The sequence below is a fragment of the Eretmochelys imbricata genome, chromosome 15 (assembly GCF_965152235.1).
Source record: "Eretmochelys imbricata isolate rEreImb1 chromosome 15, rEreImb1.hap1, whole genome shotgun sequence".
Lineage (NCBI taxonomy): Eukaryota > Metazoa > Chordata > Testudines > Cheloniidae > Eretmochelys > Eretmochelys imbricata.
The window spans coordinates 6581287-6593024 of NC_135586.1; the positions used below are offsets into that span (position 1 = coordinate 6581287).

The 11738-nt window shown below is 41.3% G+C and overlaps 1 protein-coding gene across 7 annotated transcripts in view; it reads right to left on the reverse strand.

The window, feature by feature from the left end:
- The window catches only part of RBM19 (RNA binding motif protein 19), a 143155-nt gene that overhangs the window by 84973 nt on the left and 46444 nt on the right, over window positions 1–11738 (reverse strand). The window contains exon 22 of one of the 7 annotated variants that reach the window (XM_077834752.1): window positions 4027–4284. The exons of the other annotated variants lie outside the window; for them this stretch is intronic. Coding sequence (XP_077690878.1) covers window positions 4155–4284 — 130 coding nt within the window. The 3' untranslated portion in view covers window positions 4027–4154. Of the gene's footprint in view, window positions 1–4026; window positions 4285–11738 lie in introns of those variants that run through there. 7 annotated transcript variants of the gene reach the window in all.

Below are 11738 nucleotides of genomic sequence, written 5' to 3' on the forward strand. Positions count from 1 at the left end.
CCATACCAGCTATGCAGCGGCATACCTGGATGATGTGATTATTCACACCCCCGACTGGGAAACCCACTTAGGAAAGGTGGAAGCGGTTCTGGACACGCTAAGACGGGCTGGCCTCACAGCCTACCCAGCCAAGTGTGCTATAGGGCTAGCCGAGGCTAAATACCTTGGCTACATTGTAGGAACGGCATGGTCAAGCCCCAACTAAACAAACTAGAGGCTATCCAAAATTGGCCCCGGACGAATTGGAAAAAGCAAGTCCGGGCATTCCTGGGTGTGGTGGGGTAGTACTGACGATTTATTCCCCATTTTGCTACCAGAGCGAGACCCCTGACAGACCTGATAAAAGCCCAGGGTCCAGACATGGTGAAATGGACAGATGCCGCAGAGAAAGCATTCATGGATCTATAGACAGCCCTCTGCAGTAACCCCATGCTCATAGCCCCAGACTTCAACAAAGAATTCATTTTACAAACAGATACATCTGAAGTAGGATTGGGAGCTGTTCTATAGCAGATGGTCGGAGATGAACAACCAATCCTCTACCTCAGCAGGAAACTCCTCCTGAGAGAGCAGAAGTATGCCGTGGTTGAAAGAGAGTGCCTAGCTGTGAAATGGGCCATGGAAACACTACGTTATTACCTTCTGGGACAACAGTTTACCCTTGTGACCAACCATGCACCCCTCCAGTGGATGCAGCGAAATAAAGAGAAGAACGCAAGGGTGACCAGATAGTTCCTGTCCCTACAACCTTTCCAATTCACCATACAACACTGGGCTGGAAGCCATCATGGGAATGCAGATGGCTTGTCACGAGTACACTACCTGACGTCCCAAGTTGCCCAACCCCGTAGTGTTGAGTGGGGGGAATATGTGACAGGCTCGGGCCAGATGGCTACAGGAGAGTAATAGAAGGCAGATATATTAGCCCCAGGTTAAGTAGGACCATTTTCCCTGGGTAAGGTAACAGGGAAGGTTCCAGAACAATCAGGAACCTTCTGGAGACAATTAAGACAGACAGGCTGATTAGAACACGTGCAGCCAATCAAGAAGCTGCTAGAATCAATTAAGGCAGGCTAATCAGGGCACATGGGTTTAAAAAGGAGCTCACTTCAGTTTGTGGTGCGCGTGTAAGGAGCTGGGAGCAAGAGGCGCTAGGCTGAGAGTGAGAATGCCGACTGTTGGAGGACTGAGGAGTACAAGCATTATCAGACACCAGGAGGAAGGTCCTATGGTGAGGATAAAGAAGGTGTAGGGAGGAGGCCATGGGGGAGTAGCCCAGGGAGTTGTAGCTGTCGCACAGCTGTTCCAGGAGGCACTCTAGACAGCTACATTCCACACGGCCCTGGGCTGGAATCCGGAGTAGAGGGTGGGCCCGGGTTCCCCCCAAACCTCCCAACTCCTGGTCAGACACAGGAGGAGTTCACCTGGACTGTGGGTTCATGAAAACGGCCAAACTGAGGGCTACTGTGAAGCTCCAAGGCGAGCAAATCCGTCAATAAACGGAAGACCCACCAAGATAGAGGAGGAACTTTGTCACACACACTCTTTTATCTTTCTTGCCTGAAGTATTTAGCTTATAAATTGAAGCAGTTGGTGACTTGCCCTCTGATGTCCAGAGAGCCAGCCCTAAGAGGCTACCACAGAACCAGCTTAACTTGACCTTTTCCAGCCTAGCCAAAGACAGAAATGGATGCTGCAGCTTCCTTTTAGTTCACAACTTCCAATCTGGTGAGGCAACCCCTAATCTCAGCACTCTCAGAAAGGTCTCTCCTAGTGCAAGAGTCAGGCTGGCTTCTAATTTCGTCCATGCTTCGGTCATGTGACATAAGGATGGGTCTCAATTCCAATCTGACTTGTCTTTTTCACCAGGAGGGCTTTGGGCAGGGGAGAGTTTCTGCTGCCCGATTCCCTCTCAAACCAAATCAAACACTGAACATTCCAACTGCTCTTCCTGTTTTTTCAAGGGCTCTATTCCCCAAACCACTCTCGTAAGACGCAAAAATAAGTAAAAGCTAGATGTCCGTTCACCTGCAAGGCTGAGGTTCCTGGGAGGAAAGGACAACTTACAAGAGGTTTATAAAACTGTACTGTGCCTTTACATAAGCACGGAGAGTGAAGACTTGCTAAAAGTATCTGAATTTTAAAATCCGCTGGATTGAAAGGAACACCAATAACATCAGTCCAATGTTGCAGCTTGTTAAAACAATGCAAAGAATGGATTTTGCAAATGTCAACATGAATGGAAAGCATTTGGGTGTCTTTAACAGAATGTGATTATATTAAGACATTCCCATGAAGGGAGGAAGACTGAAAAATAAAATACACTATGTACTACTGAAAAAAAGATAGGTCAATTTCACTATCTTCATGGTGAAATGCAAAAAATTAAAGTGCTTTTCATTCTCAACATTTCAAGAAATCTAAAAATAGAAAAGGGTTTTTTTTTTTTTTAATACTTGTTTTCAATCTTGATTGTTCCTTGAATTACAAACTTAGAGGTGATCAGCTTTAGATGTCAGGCAACTACAATTTCTATAAAGCAGCTTCTAAAAACCCTTATGGCCAACTTAAAAGCCATCTTAATAGTCAAGCATGCATCTTGGAAACACGCATGCTTTGCCTCTGCCCAACGACGAAAATATTCTTTTTAACAGGTCAGGCAAAAGAATAATACCTTGTAATATGAATAGCACTGAATAGGTATCCAAAGGAGATGCTGAACAAGATTACTGGGACTCAGCAAGTTACTTCCTATGAAGAAGAAACTTAAAAAGCACCCATTCACACACATGCGAACCTTAGAGTCACCGATCAGAACAAACAGATACGGGTTGGGGGGGGAGGATTGCCAGAGGGTAACCCGTTTGAACATGGTATTTCAAACAAAAAAACAGAAAAGCATTGATGAAAAACAAGGAACGGGGTGTAGGAAACTAATTAAGACCCATCACTAGGTTCAGCTTAGTGCATCGGTGAGAGCTACATCAGCAAAAATCATAGTGAGGGACCCTGGAAATTCTTAGTTTGCATTAGACAATCAGCCAGAGTAAGAACAGGCAGTTGAAAATGGCTCAGTGGAGAGGTTTAGGGGAGCAATGAGGAGGCTTGTGGTCTGGAATGTTAGCAATTCACTAAAATCCACTACTGTGATTAATATTCAGACCTCAGAAAGGAAACATACACTGAAGTAACGCTGTCAAGACAGAGCTAAAAATATTATTCTGTTAAACACTTTTCAGTTTCAATTTTTAAAAAGAACACTGAAAACCCATTTAACTTATTATTTCATGGCTCATCTTGGACAGTGAAACTAGACTGGTTAGTTTCATTTGCTTGTTCCCATGCACTAGTTCAATACTGCTCTGTTGGGGTTTCCAGCACTGCATGAGCAGACCTCAAGAAAGAAAATAAATCTTCATTTAAAAAAAAAAACCAACCATGAACACTTTTATAATGTGGTGACAGACAAAGACATGCACAATCCCTGCATTTGCATCTGCAAGTAGGTACTAGTATCTCTCAAAGCTGCATCTGCAATTTGATTTCAATAAAAGCAATTTTATGGAAAGCACATTTTCACATTGTCAGAGGTAACCTGGTGTTTTGAATCCGGTGTGTGGAACTATTAGTAAATCCTCTGGGTCAGGCCTTGTTGTAAGCATGCACCAGGGGTAGATTGTAAGGCCCTGACAACAGCAACACAAACACAAAGTTACAACAGTGTTCTATTATTCTTTATATTTCAATAGCCTCAACAGGCCTTAGTCAGAGATGGACACCCTATTGTGCTTGGCGCTGTACAAGCATAAGATATTCCCTGCCCCACCAAATAGTGCAGATTGGGTGTCCCTGAAATGTGCAAAAGCCTTAGATGTGTGCAAGGGCTGAATGCTGTTAAAAATGCTGTCTACACTATAGAATGGAACCAGACATGGCCAGAACTGTAGCGTACACAGGCCCCCAAAACAGGCTAAAACCAGCGCTTAATCTTTAGTCATTTCCATCAGGGAGCAAAAAAAAAACAGGGATAAAAGAAAAGACTTCGAAGACAAAAGGGACAAAGATCACACAGATGTACAACAGGTGAGGCCATTGCAGCCCAACCCACACACTGTTAATGAATGCTTCTTCCCACCTGTTGTGAACGCTGCCATTCACTCTCCTAGCAGGAGGCTCATACCTACAGGAAGGAACAGGTCCCAGAGATGCTCTGGAGGAGGGGGAAGTGCAGCCAAGCAGAGAAACTCCATCCCTTTAGGATTGTGAGGCAATGTGGAAAGACACCTACAGCACAGAGGTTCTCAGTCAGGAAGGGTGAGGGCAAGTTGCTGGGACAAATGCACTGATGAAAAAGCATCACTCAGTTGTTTGGTGTTTTTAAAGCACTTAAAGTGTTCCCCAGCCTGCCCCCCACAAACCCCACCTAATCAGAGATTGGATGCATGGGCCGGAACACAAGCATAAGGGCTAGAAATGTAATATTTCAAAGATAAAATTCCAGTTTAAATTCTACATCGCAATTCTGCAACCTGTGGAATTGCAGAGCACATAGGGCTTGTTCACAGTTACACTGTGTGTGTTCATACGTGAGGATCCCAGCTGTCAGACACAGGATCCTAAATAGGAAGCTGAAATCCAGAATTAAACACTAAAGGGTATATCCTCAGCTGGCATAAACTGAAACTACTCTGAGTGATGCCAGTTTAGGATATGGCCCTAAATGGTGCATCAAAGATTGCTTTAATTCACCTATAATAAATGTCCAGGTATAGGATCTGCACATCGTATTTAGGTACCACCTTTGAAACTGGGCCTCTAGCATAGAGGTTTTTCACTAGTGAATGTACAGATTGAGCAACACAAACCCGTACAAACGATTACAAACACATGAATCCATCTGTAGTGTAGACACACACCATATGCATGCATCTCAGGTGTATTTTAGTCTAGCTCTACCACCTACAGATAGGCCCAATGAAATCAGCTATACAGTCAGTTAAGTAGAGGATATCAGTTCTTCCTCAGCATCTTTAAACCCATCCTTACCTCTTCATTCCTATTCCTAAAATCCATGTGTCCTCATCTCACTTGCCTTGATTACTGCAAGCTCCTCCCTTCTTTGCTTCTCACCTTGCTCCTGGTCCCCTCCATCTAACAAGCACTGCCGTTTGGCCTTTATGACTCCATTTCAAATCCTCTCACCAGCTTCCTCTTCTCTTCCTGAGGAAGTTCAAGCTCCTGATTCACCTTCACAGTCCTGCACAACCCTACTGCTCATGCCCTTCTTGCACCAACCAAGCCTTCCTCCCCGATGACCTTTTTGTCTTCTGTGCTTGGCCCACTCTGGTCCTTCTGCTTACAGACCCTGCTTTACAAAGAACCACCATTTCCTTTGTTCTTCAACCACCTTCTAACAATAAACCCACTGACAAAAATACGGGTAGGAAAGATGACTTCTGCTCCACTTCGAAATTAGACGTTTGCCTGGTTATCAGGCATATCATCTGAACTGCATTATCCATGTGCCTTCTCTAAGTAGGCATGGCACCTAGCTGCTCTAAGATAAACCAATGCCCACGTTAATCATGCATCCTTCCCACTCTAGCACAAGCAGGTCATTCCAGCTAGCTTCAGCACTGTGATCATAACAGGAAATCCACCAACGAGATAGCGATAGTACCATTATCCACCTCGTAAGAGGCCGTCATTCAGATGAGCATTCAGTACATGGGTCTCTTCGGAAAATCCAAGAGGCAAATCTGTTGCATATTCAACCACCTAATTATTTCCCTCCTCAGTCTGAACATGCTCTAACAAAAATGTATGAGACAATTCTGTAGCTTTCAGCACCACGAGAAACAGCAGCACCTTTCATTTTAATTTACTCCCTGGGCAGTCCAATGTTCCCCAAGAGACAAAGGGTACTTGTGTGTCTTCGTACATAAATATGATTCCTCGAACAATTCTAGCCAAAAGCTGATATTAAATATAGATCTAATGACAAGTGGCAGTAGCATTTGGCCATTCCAGGATTACCAGGTTTTCCTGTGCTATTTTTGCTCATGCATACTAATTTTTTTTTTTATTGGTACATTGCTAATCCTGACTTGCTGCACCAACAAGGTTACAGACAGAGCTAGTTGAAATCTGACAGAACAGCTTTCTGCCAAGAAATGCAGTTTCCCTGAAACCTAAACATCTCATGGCAACATGTCAAATTCAACAAAGTTTTTGATAGGGGAAATGTCTAAACAATTTGTTTAGACTTTCATTTCAACAAGGTAAAACCATTTCATTGTGACTGTTTGATTCAGTTTGTTTTAACTTTTACACTAAAATATTTTATTATATGTATATATTACCTAGGTTTACTATGTTAACATAATATAAAAGCTAAACAAAATTCATCAAAACATTTTGACATTACCAAAGTATTTTGAAAGTCCCAAATTGAAGTGCCCCGAAATTTTCATTTTGTGGGAAATTTCAGCTTTTCAATCAGATTCAGAATAAAATATTTCAGAATTTCCCCACAAAATGGAAATTCCAGTTCCCAACTAGCGCTAATTATGGATCTTCAGTGTCACAGACACCAAGTATTTGACAAATTTCATTAACATTTTACTGTCCTGAAAAAATGTGATAATGCAGTCTGGTCCTTAGGTGAAATTCTGAGGACCTGATGTACATTAGAAAATTAAGTCAGCTTAATTACATCACTAAGAGGTGTAAAAAATCCACACCCGAGTAGCATAGTTAAGCCAACCTAATTCCCCCTGTAGACACTGCTAGGTTAATGGAACGATTCTTTCATAGACTTAGCTACCATCTCTTGGGGAGGCGGATCAGCTACGCTAACAGGAGAATCCCTCCCATCGGCTTAGGTAGCGTCTACAATGAAGAACTACAGCGGCGCAGCTACATCAGTGTAGCTGTGCCACTATAGTGTTTTTAATGTAGACGAGCACTAATACAGACGAGTTGATTATCTGTGTTATGTCCTTCCACTGATTTTGTATTTTAGTACACTCAAACTTTACACATCCCACAATTCGTTTAGTCAGCATTATATCCCCATATGCGCTGATCTGTTTTTGCTTCCGTTTTATAGGGGTAATAAATAGAAAGCATTATATTAGCATTAATAGCAATCCTTTTTGTTAATGCACATACGTCTGCCTAGTCTTTGTTTCCAGGGGTTGTATGGAGGATTCTTCTAGGGCTCAATATTTTGAACTGTTGAATAGACACAATAATTTGACTGGAAAGATCTGTACTGGGTTTTAAGCTGCTAGAAGGATTTAGCGAGTCATTTGAAAATAAAAATATCTAAAATAACCATTCCCACTTTTAAAATTGCCGCCACAGTACAATAATCAGTGTCAGGTGCTTAGCTATCTAAGCATTTTTAGTGTGTCATATACCCGAGCATATAGGAGCTGAATGTACCAATTAATACCACCTAGCTCTTATATGGGTAAAACCTCACTGTCCATTAATGGACAATTTTCTCTCTTCTGCCTTTGGTTAGTGAAAATTTCTATGGGTTCAAGTGCAGGAAGATATCTTGGGGAAGAGAAAATTTTTTTACCAGTCTCTTTACTTGGAGAAAGGTGTGAACATGGAGTGTGTCTTGCACTAGACTTCATTATATCTCCGTGTTCCTTCATAATGAGGAATGAAGAGCTCATTCTGGTAACAACTCTTATTTTAATAGGTCATTCCAAGCTTTGAAGAAGTGGATAATGACATAAGAATAACTTTATAAAGATTTAGTTAAAAAAATAAAAAAACTCGACCTATTTTATCAACTGTATCCTTCACCCATACTTTTTTTCTTCCAGAAGAACAGATCCAATTTCCAACTCTTACCCCTTGTAATACAGTTTTAGATTCATGACTGCTTCTACTTCGTCGGTCAGAGGGAACTTACTTCTGTCCTGGCTAGTCTGGCTAGATTGCTCTTCTAAAAGCACTACGTCGTGAATTGTGGTTATTTTTTGGGGCGGAGGAGGGGTTGTTTTTAAGAAAATAAGCAACAACAAAGCCTTTGAAAAAGAATAAAATAGATAGACCGTTTATTTTTGGTACATTAAACCTGACCAGTATCATATTCCAATCTTTAATCCATTGGCTTCTCTACAACACAATGTTACTTTCACATAGCAATGTGATAGGCTATATTTATTCCTAGGAACCATAACCTGGTACCATGTTCTGGTACTATTTTCAGCTGTGTTTTTTTCCCCAATAGCTGTAAACTTATTCCTGTTAAGAGTGAGGTCCATATAAATTTTGTAACCAGGAAGTCTTACTAAATTTGAATGAATTAGACTCCTACAGGTAGGATACAGAGGTGATCAGATGTACAATAATGTATCTACATATAAAGCTATATAACTTAGTGTTTAGACTGGAAGTAAACCTTGAATTTTGGGATTTTCTCTCTCTTTTTTTTAATATGTTCTGAAGGCAAATAATGGGGCTAGTGGGCAGCCTGGTTTTCTTCCTCTGCTCATCTGGAAGCATGAGGCAGTGACAGATAGTTCTAATTTTAGAAAAGGGTTTACACATCTTACCCAATTTACATGCAAGTTCCCCAAAACCATACATTTTCAAAAGAAGCCCCACTCGACCCCATCACAAGCTTTTTCTGAATTTGATTTTATGACAGCTCTTATTCCCTTATTTGGTGGAGTGTGCACCATGTGCATTTATAATTCTACGAAGGTAGCCTACAGTGTTTGCCCCTCAACAAGTCCTATTTGATCTAGAGAAAATGTAAAGGACCTTTTACCATTTTAGTTGCTCCTATTTTAGGAGGGGAAAAAAATCTTTGTAACTTCATATTCAGTGATGCGAGTCTGTACAATAATGCCTCCATTTTTTATGCTCTCTAAGTTGGTGTAAGAAGTGATATGGCTATGAAACAAAGCATTAAGATCAAGACTTCTGATGGGAAGTGGTGATTATGTGGGACCAGCATGACATGTTTGAAAGGAACCTAATTTTCAGAAATTGCTCAGGAGCTGCCCTCTGAAAAATAAGGCCTTTTCACAGGTCTCAAATTAGACACCCAAAATCATTACTCATTTTTGAAAAGATTAGCTTAAGAGACTCTCTCAATATAGTATCAAAGAATTAAAAGTCTTCATCTGAGAAATTTTTTTCATCTCCCCTCCCCCATTTTGGAAATGGACAGTTATAAATTGATAAACTACATAACTAGCAGCCTCAGCAAAGAGAGCAGACAGACTGAAATATCCTCATTATTAGGGATAGTCCCTCCAGGCCAGGATTCAAGTATGGTGACAGATACAGTATGAGAAAAAGCTTATTTTAGTGTTGTCCATGCTTAGGCAAAGGATTCAGACTCCAGGACTGCCAATCTGGCAGTGTTCACCATCACCAAATGCACATGAAGAAAATGGAGTACTTTCACTCTCCAACACACTCCCAATGGATTAAAACCTTATCCCTAAACCTCTGAAACCAAAGATATGCACCTTGAATCCCCTGCAAGCTACAGTTTTGGGAAAGCAACACTAATTTAACACCCATGCATGGATTTTCCGAAAGTGTTTGTCTTCATCCTCCCTCTTCCTCTGAAAGTTTTGTTAAAGTGATCCAAAACCCACCACTACCACAACCAGGGTGCAGGTCTTCAAGGTTAGTTTGAATTGGCTAGAGGAGAGTAACAACATAGGACTGCAAGGACAAGGCAGCCTTTTATATGTATCTTAGCTTGTTAGTATTGCATCCTAAACTATAATCTTCATTCCACAGAGAGGCTAAGCACTGTGATGATGGATCTTTGAATCGACAAAATACTAGAGGAGAAAGATGAACAGGGTAAGCTGCAACTCTGAACAATCCATGAACTGAAGACTCCAAAAGTCTGCACTGTTTAAACAAATCAATCATTGTCCATTTCAAACAGCTAGCATTGCTAACACTTATTCTTGGGTACATTTAAAAGGGAGAGTTCATGTGACAAAGCTTGAAAGGTGAAGACATTTTTATAGAATAAAAAGGATTTTAACCTTCTGTGTTTCATATCCTGCCCAGACAATAATTCAGAAGTGGAGTAAAGGAACTGGGTTATGGGACAACATCACTTGGGTGGCTAGAAAGTGGCTTTTAAACATGTGAAACAATAGAGAAGAGGTTTGTCCCTCAAAGCCTTTAACCTCCACAGGCAGAGCTACCACTGGCCTGCAGCGTCATTGTCTGCGAGCAACAACTGCCGTTCCCCTCTTGTCCTTTATTTCCTGAGAAGACTACGAGTGCCCCCTGCTGCCTTGATGAGGGAAATGCCTCTGGTTCCAAAGAATTGTTTTAAACTAAAAAAATATTATTAAAAAGAAACCAACCAAAGGACCTAAATCTACGGCAAAGACTTACAATTTTAAACAAAACCCCAAAAGAATGCCTGGCATTTAATAATGTTCAATGTGTGCAAATTTTTAGCTCTTCTGAAAAAAATAAGTAGAGACATTATTAAATCAGCTCAGTTCTCTCATTGCTGGCTTTTGTTCTGAAGATAAACAATGTGTTCCTAAATATATTGTGTAACTAAGTGAAACTGACATTTTGGTGAAACATTGCTTCCTGATTAACATGCATTGTTCTTAACACGCTTTTGATAATGGGCTATAGAAGCCTCGTGTTCCTTAAAACAGACACTATCAGACTGGTCCCATACCCCCATCTTCTCAACCATGCATTGTTTTTCAAAGCCCTTTTAATAACGTGAAACAAAACATCTCTCTGTACTGATCTTTTATCTTTTGGACAAGTACAGATTCCTCCTGTCCCCTGAATATATTACAGAACCGAAAGCCAGCCCGGCTTTGTTTATTATTTGGTCTGTTGGCTGGTAAACTGTGGATATCAGTTGAGCACTGGCAATTTGACGCATCAAGTTGGTTGCTCTACAACTGGCAGGAAGAGTTAAGTTTGGGGCTTGAAGGGTCTCCTATGATTAGAAATCCAGCGGCAATTTTCCTCCCCATCCTAAGAAATTTGAATAGCTAAGATCCAAATTTTGGGTCTAGACCATTTCTGGGGGCTCTATCACTATTCTGTCAAAGAACAAGCATACAAGATATAAGCGCCTTTAAATAGACAAAGACTTCTGGCTAGAAGAGCCCTCTCTAGTCTATATACGTTCTTTTACTGTGCTCATTACAATAGTATCTGAGCAGCTTCCAGCCATAAGCAATGTGACTAACATACTTCTAACACATGGTTACCTCAGCCTGGTTCCAATTAAATACATACAACATCCCTAGCCCACCCCCATCCCTTGCTCAGAAGAATTGGCCAACGAGCAGCGAGGACACAGGATCACACTTTCCTCCTACGGAGGCCTAAGTATTTTGTCTCTTATGCCTTGGCAACACTTCTACATGATTTCATGCTAATACAGTATTTAGAAACCCATGAATAAAAGCTCTCCAGGGACCTCTGGTTTTGCTCACCCCAACATGTCATTGGAGGATTGTTCCCTACACTGTTTTTCAGTGCACAATATTGGTTTTCTTTGAGTGGGTTAAGCATCTGGATTTCCCCCCATGTCCCTTACGGAATAAACCTACAGTCTAACAGGGTTCATTGTTAGAAAAGCTAGAACACATTCAACCTAACCCCGCAAGACCTGAAGAAGTCCTCTCTATACTCTTTCCAAACACTGACACTGTGAACTCACATCCTAAAGACTTTGTTTTTATATAGCT